The following is a 26,984-nucleotide window of genomic DNA, read 5'->3' as shown; positions in this document are numbered from 1 at the left end:
CACCAGGAGTGAATGGAAAATTAATTAAAATGGAATTCGACGCTGGCTTGGCTGTTTCAGTCATTCTGCCAAATGAGTTTGAACAGCATTTCAAAGATACTAAACTGAAGCCCGGAGATATCCAGCTAAGAATTTATACTGGAGAAAAGATCATTCCTGTGGGAATGGCATTTGTAGCAGTGAAATACCAACAGCCAACAAAGCCACATTTGGCTTGTATGAAGCAAAGTTTGGAGGTCCAGCATTGTAGGGACATGAGTGGCTAAGCCGACTTCAACTTGATTGTAAATCTGTCCACCAATTTGCATGCCAATTCCCTTACAGAGTCAACTAAAAGCAAATTAAGAAAGGTACTGGATGATGCCATAGCTGTCGCCATGCTGTACACCATGAACCGTTGCTCAACAGAAGACAAACAAGTGTTTGTGTCAACAACTGTGCATCTGGTTGTAAAGGATTTTTGTTTAAAATTTTTATTTATTTACAGGATGTGGACATCACTAGCTAAACCATCATTTATTGCTTGCTCCTAGATGCCCTTGAGGAGCTAGTGATGAGCTGCCTTCTTGAACCACTGCAGTCCCTGACATGTAGGTACATCCATGGTGCTGTTAGGGAGGGAATCCCATGATTTTTTTTTTTGACCCTACGATGATGAAAGGGATGGCGATTTGTTTCCAAGTCAAGATGGTGAGTGACGGAGGGGGATTTCCAAATGGTGGTGTTCCCAGGTACCTGCTGTTCTTGTTCTTCTTGATGGTAGTAGTCATGGGTCTGGAAGGTGGTGCTTTAGGAACTTTGGTGTGTTATTGTAGTTCATCTTGGAGATAGTACGTACTGCCGCAACTGTTTGTCGATGGTGGAAGAATTGGATGCTTGTGGAAGGAGTACCAATTCAGTTGGCTGGCTTGTACTGGATGGTGTCTAGCTTCTTGAGTGTTGATGGAGCTGTACTCATTCAGATGAGTATTACATTACGCTCTTGACCTGAGCCTTGTAGTTGGTGGATAGGCTTTGGGCAGTCAGGAGGTGAGTTACATGCTGCAGGATTCCTAGCCTTTGACTTAGTCTGGTAGCCACAGTGTTTATATGGCTAGACCAGTTCAGTTTCTTGTCATTGGTAACCCCAGGATGTTGATATTAGGGGATGCAGTGATGGTGTTGACACTGAATGTCAAGGGCTGATGGTTAGATCCTTCTCTTGTTGGAGATGGTCATTGCTAGCACTTATGTGGCTTGATTGTTACTTGCCAGTCAGCCCAAGCCTGGATATTATCCAGGTCCTACAGCATTTGGGTATGAACTGCACCAAGAAGGACTGCTGCTCAGAGGAATCATGAAAATGACACAAGCAGTGGTCCAACTACAACAGGCTTGCAGGCAACACATCTGAGAAATTTTCTGATATGTTAATCACCACTTGCAAAATGTGGCTTGGTTTTAGGCTGGAAGAGATTTCAAGAGCTTCAAGAAAGTTGCAAGCATTTGGCTTTTGTGAATATCTGTGTGCATTAAGGTTATCACATGAACTTCAAGTGTGAGACAAAGCTGCTTGTAAAAGTAGAGGCAAAGGCCAATGCCCAGCTGGATGAATGGAAGGCCAAAAGGAAAAGAGTCAATAGAGATACAAAAACAGAGGATCTGTTAGTTGTTGTGGATGATGAAATCAAGAGTAGAGATTAAATCGTAAAGGGAACAATAGAGAGATTTATAAGAGAATACACCATGAACTAAATGCGCTTCCCCAAGATCACATTGCCTATCCTAGAAAGAAGAAAAAAGGAAAAAGAGAAAGACATGAAAGAGAGAGGGAACATGAGAAAGATTGCGTGAGCGGGATTCGTGAGAGACGCAAGGATCGAAGTAGATCGAGAGGGAAAAGCTGAGAGAAGGATAAGGTGCCCAGAGCTGTGAGAACCACTTCCTGCAGTCAGAGTCAACTCCTTAAAACCACCATGGAGGAGGTTCTAGAATCTGAGATAATTTTCACAGCCACAACTTAAAACTTACTATGCTGTGGATGTCTATATAATACTCACATTATGCAGTATACTGTGTGTGTGTATGAATATATCTTTGTGTATATATTAATAAAGTTTTTATGTTTTAGAATTACAAAACATAATGGAGAGAGATGTTTGGACATAAAGTGAAAGCACATGAATGTGGAGCTGAAACTGAAGATCAGCCATGATCTTGTTGAATTGGGTTTGATGGGTAGAACAATAGTTTCTGCTGACCTTTTATTTGAGAGAAAATCAGCAATTAAGATACTGTAGTTGGGAGAGAGTGGCACTACTGTATGTATTGGATTCTTAATTTGGATGGCAGGGACGTCTGTTTACGTTTGCATAATTTTGTAATTAACACAGAATCTGAATTCCACTTTCCCTTTGGCAAGCACTGAAATTCTTGTGTAACACTACACCACTGAACACTTAAAATACCAGTCTTGCATTATCAACAGGTTTTCTTAGAATCAAAACTAATTTTGGCACAAATGTGCTTCACTTTGAACAACTATGTCCTTACTTTGTGTCCTTAAGCTGATTTAATTCAGCTTCTGTGTTGGCAGAACTAACCTTCAGACAACTTGATGTGTACCTGTGGAAATATAATTTTAAAATAATGAAATGAACATGTAAATAGCTTTTGGCATGAAATAGCTGTTGGGGATAAATTTATAGCCTTGAATTAGTGATGTCATTCATTGGAGGATTAGAATTCTAGTTTGAACAAATTTTTCATCTCAGCTTTGATTGAGATAACCCTCAATATAAAAAAAGAGTTCAGAAGGAGAATTATGAGTTTGATGCTTCAATTGATGGCATTGCGAGAGTTGACAAAAAGTCTTGTCAAAGATTTAAGCTATAAGGGCTTACTGCATTGTGCTTTGAATAAGATATTACCAGTACCTTTTCTCTATAGTGGATGGAAATGATTGCATGTGAGAAAAGTTCCTTTCTTGCTTCATATTCTAATTTGGCCCACATTGAGGACGATGAAGCAATGAGACTTAGAATGGTATAGTAACTCTGCAGGTATTTTACTGGTGGGAATACCTTGGCTAAACCCAGTCCTGTATTTTTTTTCTGTTGGTATTCACAAAAGCTGTCCTGGACACTTATTCCTGGTTAAACATTATTTCCCTTTAGCAGCCCTATTGTGTCTCACCTATGAGTACCTGATCGACACACATAGTATGCTGGAGGAAATCAGCAGGTCAGGCAGAATCTATAGAAATGAATAAACAGTCATCATTTCAGACTGAGACCCTTCTCCAAGACCCAAATAGAAGAGGGAAGACGCCAGAATAAAAGGGGGGCGGGGAGGAGAAGGCGATAGGTGAAACCAAGAGGATGGAAAGGGTAAAGAGCTGGAAAAGAAGGAATCTGATAGGAAAGTGGACCACAGGAAAAAGGCAGGAGGAGGGGAAATGAAAGACAGGTGAGAAGAGGTAAAAGGCCATAGTGGGGAAGAGAAGAAGAGGCAAGAAGGAGTGGAAAAAATTACTGGCAAGAGAAATCGATATGCATGCCATAAGGTTGGAGGCCACCTGGATGGAATATAAGGAGTTACTCATCTTGGCACAAGAGGAGGCTATGGAACGATCTGTTGGAATGTGAATGGGAATTAAAATGTTTGGCCACCGGGAAGTTCTGCTTATGGCAGAAGTGATTGACAAAGCAGTCCCCCAATTTATGATGGGTCTCACCAATGTAGAGGAGGCCACGTCAAGAGCAGCAGACACAATAGACAACCCCAGCAGATTCACACGTAATGTTTTGCCTCACCTGAAAGGACTGTTCGGGACCTTAAATGGAGGTGCGGGAGTAGGTGAATGGGCAGGTGAAGCTCTTGGGTTGCTTGCAGGGATATGTGCCAGTAGAGAGATTAGTGGTGAGGGACTAATGGACACTGGAATCATGGAGGGAGCAATTTTAGATTGGATGGCTTGTAATAACCCAGATCTTATTAGGGAGCTTAATGTAAAGGAACCCTTTGGAGGCAGTGACCACAATATGATTGAATTTGTACTGCATTTTGAGAGGGAGAAGCATAACGCACATGTATCTATTATAATGGAATAAAGGGAATTGTGGTGGCATGAGAGAGGAGCTTTCCCAGGGTGGATTGGAGGAGGATGCTGATGGGGGTGATGGCAGAGTAGAGATGGTTGACGTTTCTGGGAATAGCTCACAAGGCACAGTATAGATATGACCCACAGAAGAAGTTGTTCTCAAATGGCAGGGGTGGGCAACCATGGCTGACAAAGGAAGTTAAGGACTGCTTAAAAGCCAAGGAAGTGGCATATAAGGTAGCAAAATTGAGTGGGAAGTTTGATGATTGGGAAGTTTTTACAATCCAACAAAAGGCAACTAAAAAAGCTATAAGAAGCAAAAAGATGAAATGAGGGCAAACTAGCTAATAATATAAAGCAGGACACTAAATTTTTTTTCAATTATATGAAGAGAAAATGGGACTTGAGAGTTGGATATTGGACCACTGGAAAATGATGCTGATGATGTAGTAATGGAGAAACAAAGAAATGGCAGATGAATTTAATGGGTACTTTGCATCAGTCTTCATGTGGAAGACACGAACAGTTTACCAGAGTGTGAGGGAGCAGGAGTGAGTGCCATTGTTATTATAAAGGGAAAAAGTGCTTGGCAAACTCAAAGGTCTTAAGGTGGTTAAGTCACCTAGACCAGATGGACTACATCCCAGAGTCCTGAGAGAGGTTGCCGAAGAGATAATGGATGCATTGGTCATGATCTTTCAAAAATCACTTGATTCTGGCATGGTCCCGGAGAACTGGAAGATTGCAAATGTCACTCCACTCTTTTAAGACAGGAAGAAGGCAAAAGAAAGAAAATTATAGGCCAGTTAACCTATCTTCAGTGGTTGGGAAAGTTTTGGCGTCAATTATTAAGGATGAGGTTTGGGGGTACTTGGGGACTAAGGATAAAATAAGTCAAAGTCAGCATGGTTTCTGTAAAGAGAAATGTTGCCTGACTAATCTATTAGAGTTCTTCGAGGAAGTAACAAGCAGGGTGGACAAAGAAGAGTCAGTAGGTGCTGTTTACGTGGATTTTCAGAAGGCATTTGATAAGGTGACGCTCATGAGGTTGCTAACGACAAAATCCTTTGGTATTACAGGAAAGATGCTGGCATGGATAGCAGAATGACTGACAGGCAGGAGGCGGTGAGTGGGAATAAAAGGTCTTTCCTGGTTGGTTGCTGGTGACTAGTGGTGTTCCTTATAGACCACTACTTTTCACATTGTTTGTCAATGATTTGGATAATTGAATTGATGGCCTTGAGGCAAAGTTTGTAGATGATGCAAAGATAGGTGGAGGGATAGGTACTGGTGAAGAGGCAATGTGTTTGCAGCACAACTTGGACAAATTGAAAGAATGGGCAAAAAAGTTGCAGATGGAATACAATGTTGGAAAATATATGATAATGCATTTTGGTAAAAGGAACAATAGTGTGGACTATTATCTAAATGGGGAGGAGGTTCAAACATCAGAGGTGCACATGGACTTAAGAGTCCTCGTGCAAGATTCCCAGAAGGTTAAATTACAGGTTGAGTTAGTGGTAAAGAAGGCAATTGCAATGTTGGCATTTATTTCAAGGGGAATCAAATATAAAAGCAAGGAGATAATGCTGAGCCTTTATAACGCACTAGTCAAGCCACTCTTGGAGTATTGTCAATGGTTTTAGGCCCCATATCTCAGAAAGGATGTGCTGTCATTGGAGAGAGTACAGAGGAGGTTCACAAAGATGATTCTGAGAATGAAGGGGTTAACATATGAAGAACATTTTTCAGCTTTGGGCCTGTACTCACTGGAGTCTAGAAGAATGTGGGGAGGGGGGATCTCATTGAAACCTACTGAGTGATGAAAGGACTAGATAGGATGGAGAGGATGTTTCCTTTGTGGAGGTATCCACAACTAGAGGGCATAGCCTGAAAAATGTAGGGTGATCTTTTAGAACAGAGGTAAGCAGGAATTTTTTTAGGCAGAAAGTGGTGAATGTAAGGAGCACCAGTGTCTTTTGAGAGAAAACTGTGAGCCTTTTGGCATTAAAGATAACATCCACCACATCCAGAGGAACACACAAAAATGCTGGAGGAATTCAACAGGTCAGGCAGTATGTATGGAAATGAATAATCAGTAGACATTTCAGGCCAAGACTTTTCTTCAGGACTGGAAATGGAGTGAAAAATACACAAAAGAGGTGGGTGGAGGGGAAGGAGAACTTGCTAGAAGGTGACAGTTGAAGATATGTGGTTGGGAAATGTAAAGGGCTGGAGAAGAAGAAATCTGATAGGAGAGGAGAATAGATCATGGAGAAAGGGAAGCAAGAGGGGCAGCGGGGGGAGGTGATAGTCAGGTGAGAAGAGGTAAGAGGCAAAAGTGGGGAATAGAAGAGGATAAAAGGGGGAGGTGAATAAACAGGAGGAGTAATCAATGTTCATGCCATCAGGTTGGAGACTACCTGGACAGAATATAAGGTGTTGCTCCTCCACTCTGAGAGTGGCGTATTGTGGTAAAGGAGGACGCCATAGATTGGCATGTTGGAGTAGGAGTTAAAGTGGTTGGCCACCTGGAATTTCCACTTTTGGCAGATGGAGTGGATGTGCTCGATGAAGCAGTCTGCCAATTTATAACAAGTCTTTCCAATATAGAGAAGGCCACTTTGGGAGCACCAAGTGCAATAAACCCCAATTGATTCACAGGTGAAGTGTGGTCTCACCTGGAAGGGCTGTTTAGGGCCCTGAATAGGCAGGTACTGCATTTCTGTCACTTGCAGAGATTAATGTAGAGGTCCAAACAGACAAATGAATTGTGGAGGGAGCGATCTCCAAGGAAAGTGGGGAGATGGTGGTGGGGAGTGGTGACGCTATATTTGGTGGTTGAAGATGGCTGAAGTTGTGGAGAATGATGTGTTGGATGTGGAGGGTCATGTAATGGTAGGTGAGGATAAAAGGAACTCTATCCCTGTTAAGGTGACAGGAAGATTGGGTGAGTGTGGATGCCAGGGAAATAGAGGAGATGTGGGTGAGGACAATATCAGTGGTGGAGGAAAGGAAACCCCTTTCTTTGAAAGAGGATTTGATGTCTTGTGATACAATTTAGAAAATGGATCATTTTTTTCTCCTCCAATTGGACTGGTTTTCAATATTTTGAAACAGCTACACTTTCTCCTATTGATTCAGATATAAATTTTTCCCCCACTGTAGCCTTTGCCCTTGTATTTTCACTGCATTACAATGCATTTACTGCATATTCTAGTGACCAAGCTCATTGTTCCCATCTCATATAGCCTAATTTCTCTATGCCCATTACCTGATCGGATTTCCACCTAGAGTCTGCTGACCTTTCAACTCCTTCATCTGCCACTTTGGTTTTTCAGTCTCTCTGATGCTGCACGTGGTTATATGAGACAAACCTCCTGAAGCCCTTTCTTTTCTATTGCTCAGATGCTCACTTTTGGCTCTCATGTTATCTGGCATGAACAGTTTCCTTTCCTTGAGCATGTTTGTTCTTCCCTTCAAAGTTGTTATCAATCTTTATTCAAATTACGTTGTAGACTTACAGTAATTCTTTCAGGTCCAAGAGCTTACAATTCTTTCTAATGGAATAATATGATTCAATATACTCAGTGCCAGGGAAAAAAAAAATGTTAGTCTTGTAGGATCTAAGTACAATCTGCAAATCTTATTTTAGATATTATACCTCGCATCCTTGCTGCTTCAGTTAATACGTTAATTTCTGAATGACTCAGGATCGGACCAGGCGTTGTTTTCAGTTAATCTGATAAATCTTCTGTTTGGGATCTGGATGTTTTGTTTAGAAAACTTCTCAATCCATTCCGTAAGTTGAATCCCTTTATTTGGTTGTATTTGGTACAGTTTGGATTTTGAACAATGGATGAGTTTTCTTGAGGGCACTTCAAATAGCCTTGCATTTACTAAGAGGATCCGATGGAGCTGAGCTCAGCTCCACATCCAAAACACAGCATAGCGTACATCAACAATGATAAACTATCCAATTCTGGCTTGGGGCCTGATCCATAACCACTTGATGGCTCAGTGGCAACACCCTCATCTCCAAGCTCGAACGAGATATTGTCTCTGGATAGTAGTATTTTAGCGGGGGAGGGGGTGGGGGTGTAGTTAACAAGTTACTAATAGTCCATAATGCTGTTAAATAATATGTGACGCTATATTACAGTTTTGGTCTCAATCAGCCAATGTGCTGCCAGACTCTGAGATTTAATTGGAGTCTGTTGCTCTTTCTTAATCCTTTCCAGAGTTTAATTGTGCAGAGTTTTTTTTTTCTGAACTATGTGCTTGCAAGTACTTTTATTCCCTGTTGATCTCAAGGGTCAGTATTTTTGGTGAAGGCTCTATACTGAAGATGTTTTGATTTTCTAAGATAATTCTAGTTTGTGTAAGATATGAACTTTTAAAAAAAAACTTGTCTTGGCTATATTATAATAACTTTATTAAAAGTAAATCACATCTAATCAAGTAGTACAGAGAACTGAAATGTGTATTGTTTTATTTTTTTAGATTCAAAAGTAAGCTGCTTTCCCTTCTCCCTTTCCACGATGAGTGCCAAATCTGCTATCAGCAAGGAGATTTTTGCTCCACATGATGAGAGAATGCTTGCGGCCGTCCAGGTCAAACGAAGAACCAAAAAAAAGATTCCATTTCTTGCAACAGGAGGTCAGGGGGAATATTTGACCTACATCTGCCTGTCAGGTAAAGTTAATGTAACAGTTGTTTTGCTTCCTTCATTGACATCTATCTGATTACTTAATTATATGTCATCAACTACTGAAGAGATGAAGTGGTGTAGATTCAAATAAAATTAGATGGGCAAAACTCATTCATTTATCTTCAACTAGGGAGAAAGCAAAAGGGGTTAAACTAGTGTTATGTTGTGCAGTTAGTCTGAAAAACTTGTAAGACTTGTAAGAATATTCATAAAAAGAACTGGTATGCATTTTTAGAATGAAGGTTCTGCAATTACAAAAATACTTCATGGGGTGTTGTCTGTACTCCAAACTGCTTTGAATTGATTTAAGTTTATCTTTTCTTACACACTGTCTTGTGATCAGTTTGAAACCAAGGAAAATCTAGGTTAATAATGATGTGGTTCATTGTGTAGGAAAATGACTAAAGGGCAGGAGAGAATGTGTATTAGTGCTGTGGTGTGAAGTTAGCAATTTGAGATTGCAATCTCAAGTTGTTATGGAAAACAATAAAGATAAATAAATGTAATCACTTCTAGGCTGTTGCAAAGAAAGTTCATTACTAACATTTGTCTAGTATTTATAATGAACAATGTTTATAATATCCTTTGTGTAAGGAAGCCTGTGATCTTGCCAACTGTTTGGTGCAGCTTAATCTAATCTTGGGTATCACTTAGTCCCAAACTGAGTTGGCTCTTAATAGCCATAGACAACTAATGCTACGTTATTTACACTCAAATATATAAACTACTGTACAACAGCAGGGATGTGATGCTAAAACTTTATAAGGCACTGATGAGGCTTCATCTTGAGTATTGTGTACAGTTTTGGTCTCCTCGTATTAGAAGAGATGTGCTGGCATTGGAAAGGGTCCAGAGGAGGTTCACAAGGATGATTCCAGGAATTGAAGGATTATCATATGAGGTATGTTTGATGGCTCTGGAACTGTACTTGCTGGAATTTAGAAGGCTGGGGGTGGGGGGGGGATCTCTTTGAAATCTTTCGAATGTTGAAAGGACTAGACGGAGTAGATGTGAAAAGGATATTTCCCGATGTTTCCTGTGGTGGGAGAGTCTAGAACAAAAGGGCATAGCCTCAGGATACAGGGGTGTCCATTCAGAACAGAGATGCGGAGAAATTTCTTTAGCCAGAGAGTGGTGAACTCCTGGAATTTGTTGCCATGTGCAGCTGTGAAGGCCAGATCATTGGATGCATTTAAGGCAGAGTTTGATAGGTTCTTGATTGGACTTGGCATCAAAGGTTACAAGGAGAAAGCCAGGAAATGGAGGAAGAGGAAAAAAAGATCAGCCGTGATTGAATGGCGGAGCAGGCTCGATCGGCCAAATGGCCTAATTCTGCTCCTATGTCTTATGGTTTAAGAACCTCTCACTCAATGTCAGCAAGAACAAGGAGCTGGTTGTTGACTTCAGGAGGTGGAAACTGGAGGTCCATGAGCCAGTCCTCATCAGAGAAGTCAGAGGTGCCGAAGGTCAACAACTTTAAATTTCTCAGTTGTTATTTCAGAAGACCTGTCCTGGGCCCAGCACATAAATCTAGTTACAAAGGAAGCACAGCACCACCTCTACTTCCTTAGAAGCTTGTGAAGATTCAGCATCTCATCTAAAATTTTGAACTTCTATAGATGTGTGGTGTAAAGTGTATGACTGGTCTCATCATGGCCTGACATAGATACACTAATGTCCTGGAACGGAAAATCCAACAAAGTAGTAGAAATAGCCCAGTACATCACCAGTAAAGTCCTCCAGCATCCATCATCAAGGACTCCCACCACCCACGCCATGCACTCTTATTGCTACCATCAGGAAGAAAGTACAGGAGCATCAGGCCCACACCATCAGGTTCAGGAACAGTTAATACGCCTCAACCATCCCCTCTTAAACCAGAGGGGATAACTTCCCTTAATTTCACTCACCCCATTACTGAACTATTCCTACAACCTATGGACTCACTTTCAAGGACTCTTCTTCTTGTATTCATGATATTTATTGCTTATTATTTTTCTCTTTTGTATTTGCACAGCTTGTTGTCTTTTACATATTGTTTGTCTGTCCTGTTGGATATGGGCCTTTCATTGATTCTATTTTGTTTCTTGGGTTTTACTGTGTATGCCCATAAGAAAATGTATCTCAGGATCATATACAGTGACTTGAAAAAATATTCAGCTCCCAACCCTTTGTTCACATAAATGAGCATTATAACCATGGACTTTGATCATTTTACCAGACTTTTTATCTGTGAATCACATACAGTACTCCTTTTTCAAAGTAGCCCAAAAACAGGGTACAGTGTAAAGCATGGAAAAACTAAAAATTTGAAATGTCAGTAGTTCAAAAGTATTCATCCTCTTTTAATTATTACATAGTTGAACCATCTCAGCTATTCCAAACTGTAGTCCTTTTGGATAACGCTCTATTAGCTTTGCACAAAGTGACAAAGCAAGATATGCCCATTCCTCTTACAAGATTGCTCAAGCTGTCCCAGGTTCGTTGGGAAGCTGTAGTGGCAGCAATCTTGATGTCTTGCCAGAGATAACTGGGCCATTCAACAACATTAATTTTCTCCATTTGAAGCCACTCAGTGGTGCTGTGGGTCATTGTTCTGCTGAAAGACTAACTTCCTCCCCAGTTTTAGCTTTCTGGCAAAGGCTTTTTATCCAGGGTCTCTCTGTATTTAGCAGCATTCATCTTCCCATCAACCCTGACCTGATTTCCAGTCTCTGATGCTAAAGAGCATATCCATAGCATAATGCTATCCCCACCATACTTTACAGAAGGGTTGGTGTTACCTGCCTGGTATGCAGTATTACTTTTATGCCACACATACTGCTTGGTTTTGAGGCCAGGAAGTTTCACAGTAGTATCAACCACAAAACAACCTTCCAAAACTTTACAGTATCTTCCAAGAGAAGCTTTCCAGGCAAGGGCATGTTTTTTTTTAGCCAGGGCTGCTTCCTTGCCACTCTTCCATAAACACCCATTTTTGGCAAGGCCTTAGAGATTGTAGAGCCATGAACTTCATCTCCACTTGCAGCCATTGATTTCTGCAGCTCATTTAGATTGAAGGGTTGTTATAACAGTAGCCTCTCTTAGAAGTGCCATTCTTCTCTGGCAAAGGTGGCCTGACCAGTCAGTCGACGGTTTCATATTTTTTTCCACTTTTTTTGTGATGGGATGTGCTGAGCTCCGAGCTATGTCACTGCATTTGAGATAATCTTATACTCTTCCCCAGATTTGTGTTTCTCCATTATCATTTCCATGACATGACAGCCCTCAACCAGGAAATCTATCTCACTCCTGTATGCCTTGTCGCCATCTGGGATTCTGCCGGCAACAGGTGTCATTGGCAAATTTATAGCTGACATTTGAGCTATGCCTATCCACACAGTCATGAATAGAGAGAGAGTAGAGCACAAGGCCTAAATTATTAAATTGTACTTTTCTAATAGTTAGGATATGTCTTGACTTTTAGTGTGAGAGTGAGAGAGTATACCCTTCTATTCTTGCACAAATAAACGATGACCTTAAATGATTAATTCTGCTCCCTCAATTGTACATAATTGCTTTCAGATGTCAGCTTGATTTCTGGTGTAAACTTGCCATGTTTGAAGATTTGTGCACATTTGTCTGCCCTAATTCTTACTATATTCCTAATAAATTTATGGTATTTTTGTTGTCCTGCCCTCTTTCACCAAAATATGACTTCACTTCTCTATAGTAAATTTCCTTAGTCACATACCTTCCATTTTACTAGTTTGTCCCGGTCCTGATATTTTACTTTTTCTTCTTTTATGCATTATTTTTCCCAGTTTTGTATAATCTGGATCCTTTGAGAGTCTAACCATCTCCAGGATATGAACTTGCATCAGAAGGGAATGATCCTAATATTGACTATGGCAAGTACCAGATAACTCAACTTGAAAAGCAATAATATGCTTCTATTCAATGATTTAAACAACTTTGTATTGATTCTGTCACCGACACTTTTAGCCTTGGGCTGTAATTTTGCTGGCAAGTTTATAGTGTAAGTTATGAAACTTCAAATTTGGACTAACCTCACAAATTCTCTCCAGTCTTTGAAAAGAATATGACGAAGTTAATCGAATGTGATTTGCCTTTGTCCAAATTGAATGCCAGTTAATTTTGTTCCGTATTTTTGTCTGTTTCCTTAGCCCTGGTAGTTTAATTCGTTTGTAGATCCTAGATTTACCTTTTTAAATGGAGTTTGACATTTGGAATGTGAATTTTCAGATAACAATTTAATCCATAAGTCATAATACATAGGAGCAGAATTAAGTCACTTGACAAATGAGTCTGCTTTGTCATTCCATCATGGCTGATTTATTATACCTCTGATTCTTTTGCCTTTTTGCCATTCTTTTGCCTTTTCATAATCTTTGACATCCTGACTAACTTACACTTTAAATGTTTTCAATGACTTGGCCTTCACAACCATCCATGACAATAAATTCCACAGATTCACCACCCCCTAGCTAAAGAGATTCTTCCTCGTCTATTCTAAATGGACGTTCCTCTATTCTGAGGCTGAGTTCTAGGTCCTTTGCAACCACTACAGGAAACTTACTCCAACCCCACCCTATCTAGGCCTTTCAATATTCAATAAGTTTCAGTGATATCCCCGCTCATTCTTCTAAACACCAGCAAGTACATGTTCAGAGCTTCCAAATGCCCTTCATTTGTTAACCCTTTTATTCCTGTGATCCTTCTCTGGATCCTCTTCAAAGCCAGTACCTCTTTTAGAAAAGGGGCCCAGAACTACTCACAAGTTCCAAGTGTAGTTTGACCGATGCCTTATTAAGTCTCCACATCACATTCTTGCTCTTCTTTTCTAGTCCTCTTCCAATGAATACTAACATTTCATCTGCCTTCCTTGCCACCAACTCAACCTGCAAATGAACTAATAGGAAATCCTGCACAAGGACTCCCAAGTCCCTTTGCACCTGTTTTTTTAAAAATTTTCTCCCTATTTTTTAAACAAATTATCCATGCATGCCTTTATTTCTTCTACCAAAGTGCATGACCTTACACTTCGCTACACTATATTCCATCTGCCGCTAAATCCTTCTACAGACTACTTGCTTCCTCAACACTAACTGCCCTCCACGTATCTTTGAATTGTCTGCAGATTTGCCTAATATGCTATCAATTCCATCATCCAAATCATTGATATATAATGTGAGAAGAAACAGTCCCAATACCAAACCGTATGGATTACAATTTGTCATCAGAGGTCATCCAGAATAAACCCTCTTTATTCTCACTCTGCCTCATTCCAGTCAGTCAATCTTCAATTCATGCTATCTATTGTTCCAGTAATACCATGAGCTGTTACCTTGTTAAACAGTCTTTTGTGCAGCACCATGTCAAAGGCATTCAGAGAATCTAAGAAAACAACACCCACTGAGTGTCTTTTGTCTATCCTGTCTGTTGATTCCTCAAAGAGTTTCAACAGATTTGTCAGGTAAGATTTTGCCTTGAGGAAGGCATGCTGACTTTGGTCTACTTTATCAAGAACCCTGAAATTTCATCCTTACTAATGGACTCCAACATCTTCCCAACCACTGAAGTCAGACTAATTGGCATATAATTTTCTTTCTTTTGCCTCCCTTCCTTTCATAAAGAGTGGAGTGACATTTGTAGTTTTCCAGTCCTCCGGAATCACTTCAGAATCTAGTGATTTAAGTTTATTACAAATGTCTCTCCACAATCTCTTCAGCTATCTTTTTTAGAACCCTGAGGTATAGTCCATCTGGTGCAGATAACTTGTCTACCTTCAGACCTTTCAGCATCCCAAACACCTTTTCCTAATTAATAGCTACACTTACCTCTGCCCCCTGACACACTTGAGTTTCTGGCATTCTGTTAGTGTCTTCCACAGTAAGGACTAACAATACTTGTTAGTACTTGCCCACCCCATTACTACTTCTCCAGCTTCACCTTTCAGTGGTCCAATGTCTACTCTCTCCTCTTTTACTCCTTATATATTTAAAAGGCTTAACTTCATATTTCATTGTTTCTCTCCTTATTGTTCTTTTAAGTTGCTTTCTGCTGGTTTAAAGAGTTTTTCAATCTTCTACTTTCCCATTAATTTCTGCTCTCTTGTATGGCTTCTTTTGCTTTCAGGCTGTCTTTGACTTCCTTTGACAGCCATAGTTGTCTCATCCTCCCTTTGGAATACTTCATCTTTGGGATGTATTTATCCTGCGCATTCTGAATTGCTGCCAGATACTCCAGCCTTTGATCTACTATCAACCCTGCTATTTTCCCCTTTCAATCAACTTTGGCCTGCTCCGCTCCTCTCTCATGCCTTTAAATCCCTTTATTCCACTGTAATAGAAACATAGAAAACCTGCAACACCATACAGGCCCTTCGGCCCACAAAATTGTGCCGAACAAGTCTCTACTTCAGAAATTACCAGGCTTACCCGTAGATCTCTATTTTTCTAAGCTCCACGTACCTATCCAAGTCTCTTAAACTACTGATACATCTGACTTCATCTTCTCCCTCATCAAACTGCAGGGTTAATTTTATCATATTATGATCACTGCATCCTAAGTGTTTCTTTATCTTGAGCTTTAACCAAATCTGGTTCATTACACTACCCCTAATCCAGAATTGCCATTCTCCTGATGGGTTATCAAGCTGCTCTAAATAGCCATTTAGTAGGCATTTTACAATTCTCTGTCTTGGGATCCAGCACCAATTTGATTGTCCCAATCTACCTGCATATTGAAATCCCCCATGATTATCATAACATTGCCCCTTTCACATTTCTATTTCCATGCCTTTCTACTTCCCATTGTAATTTATATTGCACCTCCTGGCTACGGTTCAGAGGCCGAAATGTAACTGCCATCAGTGTCTTTTTACTCCTGTAGTTTCCTAACTCAATCCACAAGGATTCTACATCTTACAACACTATGTCACCTTTCTCTAAGGATTTGAATTCATTTTTACCAGCAGAGCCACCCCACCCCCTCTGCCTGTCTGCCTGTCCTTTTGAGTTAGATCCTTGTATGTTAAACTCTCAAAAATGATCTTCTTTCAGCTATGATGCAGTGAAACCCACAAAATCATACCTGCCAATCTCTATCTGCACTAGCAGATCATCTACTTTATTCCATATACTGTGTATTTGAATACAACTCCTTCAGCCCTGTATTCATCACCCTTTTCCATTTTGCCCCTATATTGCACTTCGACTTATCCCACTGACTGCAGTTTTATCCAGTTATCATCTTGTCCTTGCAGTCTCGCTACACAACACGTTGACTTGTTTACCAACTGCCCCATCCTCACTCCTATCACTTCAGCTCCTATCTGCCTGCCAAATTAGTTTAAACGCTCCCCAACAGTTCTAGCAAACACACCTGCGAGGATACTGGTTCAAGTCTAACCTGTTCTTTTTCTATAGGTCATACCTTCCCCAGGAGAGATCCTAATAATCGAAAATTCTGAAACCCTGCACCACTTCTGCAGCCAATCATTCATTTATACTGTCATCCTATTCCTGCTTGACTAGTATGTGATACTGAGAGTAATCCAAAAATTGGAGGTCCTGCTTTTCAACCTCTTCCCTAACTGCCTAAAGTCACTAAGCAGGACCTCTTCCCCCTTTCTGTCCATGTCATTGGTACCAGTGTGCACCGTAACCTCTGGCTACTCACCCTCCCTATTGAGAATCTTCTGGATCCATTTGACAAAATGCAGCAAACGTTAAAGCTTTGTGAAAATGGAGCACTGGCAACTTCAGTTGCCACCTTTGCTTCTTTGGTAATTGAGGAATTATCCCTTTTACACCAGGTGACTTCTATTTTAAGAATTGCTAACTTTTCTATTGAATATCACTGCTACCTTCATTGGCAGAATCCTTGTTGGAGAAAGCAATTCTGAAATAGCATCTACACCTTCTGTTCAAAATACCTTTCTTGTAATTTTAAAAGTCAAAGGCTGCATATGCTAGAAATCTGGAAAAAAAAACAAAATGCATTGTCGGAGTTCTGACTTTCAAATGATCTTGTCAGCTCTTTGATGTACATGATGTTTTAAAACTGTTTGAGTAAGGGTGTTGGTCCTCCTTAAACTAGTTTCATGAAAACACATCATTTTGCATATTCCCTTTGTGTTTTGCTGATTGTGCAATGCTTTGGAATATCATGAGGTGAATGTAAATGCATGCGCCAGCTTAATCTTGAGGTGTGGCTCCACGGTCTTGTATGAGGAACAAAATTGTGATTTGTTTTTCATTGATTACTTCAATGTAGTTCAAAATTTAGTAGTTTTAAAAAGAGCTGATTTTAGAACAATGCTGATTTTTGCAGTGAAGTCATGGCACTTATTCCATGAACGATGTCGCAATCTAACAATCCTTGCACAGTGGACAAACAGTTTTCCAGTTAAAGTTGCTTTAGGTGTCAGTTAATGGGGATCCTAATGCTTAACAGCTGTACTGTTGGGTCAAGTAGGCTGTGGAGCTGATTACTGAAGAATTTTCAGCAATGCAAGGAGAAAGAACAACTTTAAGCACGTTCAAACTTTTTGCAGAGGCTGGAATCATTTTTGGAATATAAATAAAGATTAAAGCAGAAGCTGAAACATCACTTAAATTATTTCAAATACAAGATATTTTGAAATATTTATCCACAAACAATAAACTGTTAAGTAAAAATTACAGCTTTATATAGCATTTTAAAAAATCTTGTCTTCTCCAATAAAGCTTACCATTTTTGAGATTTTGAGCAGTGAGAATAGTTTGCCTATGTGGCGACATTTTGTAAGATCAGTGTTCACTGTAAAAAATGTTGAAAAGCAGTGTATCCTGTACTTCAGATTTTCTGGTTAATTACATGTATAAACTCCATATGCTGATACTAGCATCAAGGGTGCAGATTCATAATGTTCAGCCTTTTTTTGAGGATTGCAAAATTGTGGAAATATGAATAAGCAAGATTAGTATTCTGAAAGTATTCTAATTAAGAATATTATCCATAACCCTTCCCCATAACATTATCACAACAAGAGAAAATCTGCAGTTGCTGGAAGTCAAAGCAACATACATAAAATGCCTGAGGAACTCAGCAGGCCAGGCAGTATCCATGGAAAAAAGTACAATTGACATTTCAGGCCGAAACCCTTCAGCAGGACTGGAGAAAAAAAACTGAGTAGATTTGAAAGGTCTAAAGATTTCAGATCTACTTCTCAGTTTTTTTTTCCTCCAATCCTGCCGAAGTGTTTCAGTCCAAAACATCAACTGTACTTTTTTTTTCCATAGATGCTGCCTGGCCTTCTGAGTTCCTCCAGCTTTTTGTGTATGTTGCCCATAACATTGTATCACCTTTGCAACCTCTTTCAAATTCCTTACAACTGATCTTGTATCCATTAGCTGTTGAGGTTTCAGTCATCTAAGCTAAGTTATTGATAAAAGCAGTCAGCTTCAGGTAGAAAATGTTTTGTCAGAACTGAAAGCTGTAACCTACCCTATTTTTGTACCTATCGTCCTCACATGCCAATTGACTTGATCAACTCAAGTGTTACTTGGAGGTTGAGAATTGTTTGCTTGTTCAGCATATATTAAACCAAATGGAATCCAAGCTGTAAGTTCATGAAAGAACAGTGTAGGCCTAATTAGTATGTGTTCAGTATAGCAAGATTGTGACTGATCAGAAGACATTAAATCAACTAAAGCTTCCAAGCAGCAATAAAATTAGCTTACACCAGCACTTAAAGTAAGTGAAGGAAATTGTACTGGTTGAGCCTCATTGGATATCTATTTTCAGTATCCAATAAGACTTGACTTGCTAATTTTCCTTTTAAGAATTTATAGCTGACCACTCAGTATTCTGGAAATGTTCCCACTATTCACTCTCCAAGTGCTAAGTGTTTTTATTTTTGCCTTAGCTTTGGGTTCATTTGGCTAAAATATGCTCAGATGTACTTCATATGATATTTTGTGCATATCAATATCCAGCTGGTTTTACTGTTCATTACTTTTTCATATGCTGCATGAGTAAGGTGAAGTATGAACTTTAGAGCAGTTCAGATCAACTTGGTAATGACTAATTGAAATCTATTAAATGCGTTTGTGACATTTATAGGAAGAGGGCAATCAAGGCAACTGAATCCTTAAAAGGTATGTTAAGGGTAGGAATAGAAACAAGGAAAAGTCATTCAGCCATTGTAGCTGATCCATTATTATTCAGTGTGATTGTGACTGGTCATTCAACTCAGCAGATGAAGAAATTGCTGATACATTATGAGTTGTAATTATTCAGATCCGATGCAATTTAATTAAGAAAACTGAGAAAGAGTAACCAGAAAATTATTGACTATATATACTGTAATCTATTTGAAAAATTTGAACCAAATAGAGTGTCAGTATTATGTGTAATTGGTAATTTTTGCCTAGTGAAACAAACAGTTGACTGATGGATCATCTTGCTGTGGAGTTTTTATAATTTAGTGGAATGCATTTGTTATAATACTTAAATATTTACTGTTTATCATCTAATAAGTATTTTAATCTCCAAATCTATTTTATTGATTTACCATCTTTCAGTCTTCCGGTACTCCTGTGGCCAGTGAGGACGCAAAGGTAGTCAACATCCCAGCAATCTCTTACCTCACTTCCTGTAGAAACCTGGGGTATATCCATTTTTTCCCCAGGGACTTGCCTATCTTAGAAACTCCAACACTGCCTCTTTCTTAATCTCAACATGCTCCGGCATGTTCTGTGCTGACCTCACATTTGTCAAGCTTTCTCTCACTGGTGAATACTGAAACAAAGTATTCATTAAGGACCTCCCCTATCTCCTCCAATTCCAGAAACGTGTTTCCCCATTTATCTCTGCCTGGTCCACCTTCATTCTATTCACCCTCCTGGTACATGTCGACCAGTTTGGGGTTTTCCTTAATCCTACTTGCCAAGGCCTTCTCATGTCACTTTGTAGCTCTCCTGTGTCTCTTAAGTTCTTTCCTTGTAACACATTTTTTTGCTGTTTAAACCTTCTTTCATCATCTTGACTAAATGCTCCATCCCACTTGTCAACTATGCTTCCTTCACTCTACCATCCTTTACCTGTCTCATTGGGACAAACCCATCCAGAATAGCATGCAAGTGGTCCCTAAGCATTCTTAACTTCTCTGCTGTGCATTTCTCTTTAAGAACATCTGCTCAATCCTGTTGTAATTCACCCTCCCCCAATTACATACTTGCCCATAACCATTTGCACCTGTCCTTGTTCATGGCCGTACCATTTATTGCAGATCAATCTGATAAAGAGTATTCTAAGTTCATTTATTAAAAAGTGTGTTCCTTTTCCAAGTTAAATGTTCTGGGAATGGAGTACTGTGCAAACAGGAGGCATGAAGGTCATTGACTCTCTAGATATGAGTTGGTGATGTTGACGTTCAAGGTCAAGTGTTTGGGGTCTTGTTATTGAGTTCAGGCTTTGAGACCTGGAGTTCAGGGTACCGAGTGGACATGCAATGTTTGAACTGGAATGTGTGGTGGTACTTGTGGGCTGCCCCCAGCATATCCTGGGTTGTGTTTTTTTTAATGCAGATGACACATCTCACTGTGACTCTCACAAAATGCTGGAGGGACTCAACAAGTCAGGCAGCATCTGTGGAATGGAATCAACAGTTGGCGTTTCAGGCCAAGACCCTTCATTAGGAGTAGAGGAGAAGGAGGAAGAATAAGGAGGGGGGGAGGGAGGTGGTGTGCAGAGAAATTAACATGGTTAATTTGGATTGCCATGTGGTATGTGTCCCATCTAATGGTGACTAAAGTCACAAATTAGTGGGTCTTGCCACATTGTAGTTGGAGGTTGTGGGGAGTGTGATGAGATGAGTGCTAAGAAGATTTAAAGCAAATAATGGTTCTACGTGAATAAGCTTGCTGTCTGGGCAAATAAGTGGCAAATGTCGTTCAATACAGATATGAGAAGGACCACACAGATACATCAAAAATACACATTTTTGGTCGAAGGAGTAGTTATTACTTGGAAGGTGTGAGTTAGAAGAATAAAGAAGTACAAATAGACTGTTTGAGACTGTTTGAGTATCATGTGTTAACAAGGCTGCAATAAAGCAAATAAAACTAATTTTTATTTTCAAAAAGAGGGATTTTGAGAATTGGGAGGTTGTACTACGATCAAATTTGAACTGTTTAGACCACACTTACAGTGCTGCATTGGGTTCTCCTTGTCATATTATAAATAGTATGTAAAGAAACCAGAGAGGATTTAAGGATGATACCAAAGATGTGAGGGTGTACATCAGTAAGAGATGGAAACAGAAATAAGAGTTAACTACATGGTGAGTAAACACATCTTGCTCACAAAAGATTTTGAAAGAGTGTGTACAGTAAGAATGTTTACATTTGTAGGGAAGTGTGTGTGATTCAGTACATTCAAGAGTCAGAACAAACTACTTATCCAAAGAGCCGTGAGAACCTAGAACTCAAACCCCCCCCCCCCCCAAAGTGACGGAAACAATTAGCCTACAGGTATAGGCAAATCATGTGAGGGAAAAAGGGATGGTGGCTTACCCTTGAGAGATGCGAGATGGAAAAAGATTTGAGCAGAGCACATAGTTGATGCATTTTGAAGCTGTTTCTGTAGTCATTGTCGTCAGCATAATTACTTCTAAAGAAAATGTATTGTAGTGAGCATTTGGTCCATAATGACAGATGAGGAAGCTCGTTAACTCAACTTTTTTTCATTAAACAAAATATACTTTATTCAAAAATAAAATAATATACAATAAACTATTCAATGACTCTCAGCCCTTTACAAATGTTTCCATTATGGTCTTTACATTTCCACACTTTGCAACAACTGTTTTGTGTTAAACGCAAAACAGACCGGGCGCTGTGATCTGGAGCATGGACCCCACCAGTCTCATACAGACACATGTAGGTGCATTTGATAAGGTGTTGGATAGGGAGCTGATGCATCAATTAAAACAGACTGAAAGACTGGCAATTAGAGTTTTATGCAAATAAAGGAAATAGTTGATTTTCTAGATGGAGAAAGGCTGCAAGTGAGTGAAGTACAGAGGGATGTAAGGGTTATAGAATCACAAAAATCAAGCAGGCAGGCAGATTCAACAAGCGCTTTTAAAGGCAAATGGCCTTTTGGCATTTCTTGCAAAGGAGTTGGGACTAGGAAGATTTTGTTGAAATTGTACAGGGTGTTGGTGAGGTTTCACCTGGAATACTGCACACAGTTTCGGTCCCTGTACCTAAAAAAATATTTTAACACTGGAGATAGATGAAAGGAGATTCAGAGGCTAATTCCTAGGATGAGATTTGTGCTGCTGTGAGAGACATACCATCACACACCCCGGTTACAGTTAGGGTGACCCACAAATACACAAGTGAATAACCATATAACCCAAGCTAAAATGTAACAATAAATGAACTGGAACTTCCCACCACAATCCCACAAAGGTATTTTAACACATAAACAATAGTGTTGGTCATTAGAAATGCAGGGGCAGGCTGTCTTCCTCACCTCCCCCCTCCCCAGAATGTCACATTACTTTCACTACTTAAAACTAGTGTAAAGTGCCTAATTCATATATTGTACTGCTTTCAATCAATTTTTGTCTCAATCTTGGTTTGAAATTTATATATCAGTTTATGTAACTTCTGACAATGAACTTTATTAATACTGAAGGTGCTCCTCTGTGTTTCTTCATGCAAGAAAAATCTATCATAAAAGTGGCTTTGACTGCTGACCAGTGAAAGGAGCAAGACTCTAGTCCAATGTTGTACACCTGAGTTAGGGAAGTGTGTAGGGCTGTGTGAGTAAATATTTGCAACAGTGATGCACCCTGCATCGTTGAGATTCAGGTGGTTTATGCAATTTGATTTTTTTTTAAGAACTCAGAAACTTGTGAGCAAGCATTATGGTATGCTCCTATCACAAAATTGAGTTGCACTCCTGTTGACTGATTGCAGTGACTTTGACTTTTTAGTGAATTGTACAAATTCAGAGTTTGTTTGCCTACAGAAATGTTGTTATTAATGGTCTTGAAGAGTTCCATGCTAGTTTGCTCTGTTCTTGAGATAGCACTTCACATATTCATGATACAGAATGCCTCACATTTTTGGTGACTGATCAAGTTGTGCAGTAACCCACAGAAGTTGCATTAATTAGGAAACTTGTGCCAGGAATGTGATCCTGTTTTTTGCTGGATTGAATATGTTGATTGATAGCTTAAGTGATAGAAAAGTGTTTAAATTTTTAAAAATCGGCATTCTGATAGTGTAAGGGAGGCCCGTATGGCATTTAACGTTTGTTCAGTATGGTAGCGTTGTTATATTTTCTATCATATTCCTTTATCTGATACCTTACTTAAATCAGTATATTGGAGCAGGGAATATATTTTAATGTAATTCCTTTTGGTATGATTAGTGGATTTTACACCTAACATCATGACTGAATGACAGTCATATTTTTCTGTAAATAGTGATGCTTCTGCACGAACAGGTGAATTGTTTTCGATCTCCATTCTCAATATGTGAATTTCATTATCTAAAAATTTCTTTTTGCCCATTCCACTTCAAGACTGAAAGCTGTGCAGCTTCTGCATTTTCTTTGATAGCTGAGTAGAGTTCTCTGAATTTCCAGAGATACTCATTTTTGGTCTGTACTCAAAGTTGCTGCACGTGAATGCACTGAAACCTAATTGTACAACATATTTATGATTTCTGCAAGCTTGTACATGCAAGCTGAAGGTTTGTAATGAGCCAGATTGTACACATAGTTTCGAATATAAAGTATTCAGTTTTAAATTATAGCACCATTGTTGTCCTATACTATAGTATTTTATTTACTTGGACATAAATTTGACAGAAATCAACTGATTAAGGCTTGAATTTTAAAACCTCTGCAATATAGTTACATATTCAGAGACGTCATGGTTACTGTACTGCATACAAATTGCAGCTTTAGTGTTAGAACAAAATCTCATTTTTTTTATCTGTATTGACTAAAATCGGAAAATGTGTTTATATTTAAGGCTTGGAATTGATTGCTGGACTACATCACGTTGTTTAGTGATAGGTTTTGACAGGGGTGGTGCACGAGGGGTTTGTAGTTGGGGGATGTTTCTTGATGCCTGTAATTTTTTTTTAATATAAAAGGTCGTTTTACTAAATTGGGCAGATGTTTGGGAAGTTTCGTATTGCGCACAGTGTAGAGTGATCAAGGTTTGTAGCAAAAGGCAGTTTCAAAAATGGATGTCTTTTTACGTTATTATCATGAGATGAGTTTGGCAGATTGTTTGCTTTTATTTGTGAGCAGAGAATTTGATGAATTGAATACTCAATTGTACTAAACTGGAATGTTCAGCTGACTGCCTATCCTGTCAAATCCTGTCTGTGGGACCAAAGATGTTCCAATTTAATAAAATATATTCCTCCTCTGCTCTTTGTTAAAGGGCGTTGTCAGAAATGAATAAACTGAATTTAATCCAGGCATTCAGAACAATAACCAAGTTATAATCAAGCACGGTTTCAGATGGCCATAGAGCTGTACGACAAAGAAAATGGCTTTTTGACCCACTGTGTCTATGCTGACCATCTATGCCTATATGTATCAATCCCACTTGCATTAAATCTATACCACTCTATGCCCTGCTCATTCGGTTATTTGCCCAGATGCATCTTAAATCTTCTTGTTGTTCCTGACTCCACTGCCACCTCAGGCAGCTCATTGCAGATACCAATTACTATTGGTGGGGGGGGGGGGGGGGAGATCTTCTTGAATCTCCTTTAAACCTCCTCCCTGTTACTTAAGCCCAAGGCCTCTGGTTTTAGGGTGTGAATTTCAATTTGGATACGGCCCAAGAGCTCTTGAATTAATGAAGTTTAGCACTCTATTGATGTATCTGCTGTAAATGAAGTACAATAAGAGCTACTTTCTGTTTTCTGATCTGTCTTTTCTCTTGTTGGGATCTCAGTAAGAAGCTAAGTTTTTCCTCCTGGCACTGATTGTTTAAAAATAAGTGTGGTATCCAGGCAAGGGAACACATTTTTTCCAAACACACTTTTATAAAGGAGAGGCAAGCTTTAGTGGGAGCTGCTTGTTTGCGAAGGCTGCCTTGAGGCAGTTAAGTTTATACTGTGGGCTTCGATGAGTTGGGTAAGTAGTGACTCTTATGTAAGGTTTTTAATCTTATTGTCATAGTTGAAGGTATTAGACACAAGTTATGGAAGCTAGGTAGTGCCGTGTTCCACCTGTAGTTTGAAGTTAATGTGTCAAAGTCCCTGTAATCATGAAAGTCCTTCGTATATGGGGAGGGTTAAGAGAGCTGGATGGTGGAGTGTGGGGTAGGAGAGTGATGATGGAAGGTAATTCTGTTGTGTGGAAGGCAGATTGATGTTCCTGTGGTTTCATGTTGACAAATAGCTTTCCATGTGCATGGGTCAAGGATATCTCTGAGTAGCTGCAGGACGTTCTGAAAGGCTGACCAGCTAGAGGTACTGACACTTAAATAGTGCTTATAAAAAGTATTTACCCCCTCCTTTGGAATTTTTCATGTTATATTGTTTTACAATATTGAATCATAGTGGATTTAATTTGGCTTTTTGACACTAATCAACAGAAAAGTGTCAGAGTGAAAGCAAATTTCTACAAATTGGTCTAAATTTATTACAATTATTAAACACAAAATACTTAATTGCATAATTACTCACCCTCTTGAAGTCTGTATTTAGTAGATGGACCTTTGGTAGTAATGATGGCCTTGAGTCTGTGTAGATAGGCACAGAGCTTTGCACAACTAGACACTGCAATTTTTCCCCATTCGTCTTTACAAAACTGCCCAAGCTCTAGCCACAAATTCTCAATTGGATAGACTCTGACTTGGCCACTCCAGGACGTTAACTTTGTTGTTTTTTAAGCCATTACTCTATAGCTTGGTTTTGTTGGAATCATTGTCCTGTTGGAAAACATATCTTCTCACAAATTGCAGTTCTCTTGCAGACTGCAGGTTTTTCTTGAGGATCTCCCTGTATTTTGCTGCATTTATTTTATCCTCTACTTTCACAAATCTTCCAGCACCTGCTGCAGTGAAGCATCCCCACAGCATGATGCAGCCACCACCATGCTCATGGTAGGGATGATGTGTTTTTGATGATGTGAGGTGTTTGGCTTAGGCCAAACATAGTGTTTAATCTGATGGTCAAAAGCTCAATTTTGGTTTTATCAGACCATAGAACCTTCTTCCAGTTGAAACTCTCACATACCTCCTGGCAAACTCTGAGATTCTATACGAGCTTTTTTTTCAACAGTGGCTTTCTCTTTGTCGTTTTCCCATAAAGCTGAAACTGTTGAAGCAACCGGGCGGCATTTGTTGTATACACAGTCTCTCTCATCTCAGCCACTGAAGGTTGTAACTCCTCTAGAGTTGTCATAGGTCTCTTGGTGGCTTCCCTCACTAGTCCCCTTGCACGGTCACTCAGTTTTTGAGGATCGCCTGCTCTAAGCAGATTTACAACTGTGCCATATTTTTTTGCACACCTTGATTGAACTATACTCCGAGGGATATTCAGTGAATTGGAAATTTTCTTGTATCCATCTCCTTAGTATATGATCCAAGATGGCGGCACAATGCAGCTTGCAGCGGCCACTCCAGAGCTGATTATCTGTTATTTGTGAAGCGGGGTGCTGTTGGCAATCATAATTGGATGAAAAATGGATGTGGGAGCATGGAGGAACATCTGAAAATCTCCAGGAAGACCACCTTTGTCGCTGCTGCTGCTATGAGGTCCGGGTCTCTGCTGGGAAGAACAGGCCCCTAGTCCTCGGGGTCATGTTGCCGATGGCCGTTGGCAGGGTCATCTTAATACGCTCGGCAGAGGATGGTGCTCAGGGAAGCTGTTCCGGAGGGGATGGTCGGAGGCTCGGAGGTTCGACGGACTCGGAGTCTGCTGTGGTCAGGTTGCTTTTGGTGTGTGCTGTGTCTGCGAGGCTGGGTTCGACGGAGCTTCCATTGTGTGCTGCGTCTGCGAGGCTGAGTCAGGCAGCGCCATGGAAGTCCATAGTGGGGGTATTCCCTTCTGCCACCAGCGTGGAATGACGAGTCAATCAGGGATCCTGAGTACTTGTGGAAACTGTGTGGTGGTTTCTTTTGAACTTATAGCCTTTCAACATCTTTGGACTATT

The 26,984-nt window shown here is 39.8% G+C and overlaps 1 protein-coding gene across 4 annotated transcripts in view; it reads left to right on the top strand.

Annotated features, from left to right (window-relative positions):
• The window catches only part of stxbp6 (syntaxin binding protein 6 (amisyn)), a 340,603-nt gene that overhangs the window by 24,770 nt on the left and 288,849 nt on the right, over positions 1-26,984 (top strand). For 2 of the 4 annotated variants that reach the window (XM_059956015.1, XM_059956026.1), the window contains exons 2-3: positions 534-590; positions 8,585-8,776. In XM_059956015.1, the coding sequence (XP_059811998.1) occupies positions 554-590; positions 8,585-8,776 (229 nt within the window). In that variant the 5' untranslated portion in view covers positions 534-553. Of the gene's footprint in view, positions 1-533; positions 591-8,584; positions 8,777-26,984 lie in introns of those variants that run through there. The other 2 variants (XM_059956035.1, XM_059956006.1) reach the window with 2 other exon arrangements.

The sequence above is a fragment of the Hypanus sabinus genome, chromosome 2 (assembly GCF_030144855.1).
Source record: "Hypanus sabinus isolate sHypSab1 chromosome 2, sHypSab1.hap1, whole genome shotgun sequence".
NCBI lineage: Eukaryota > Metazoa > Chordata > Chondrichthyes > Myliobatiformes > Dasyatidae > Hypanus > Hypanus sabinus.
Note: the sequence above shows the minus strand (reverse complement) of the source record. Positions and strands in the feature narration are given on the sequence as shown.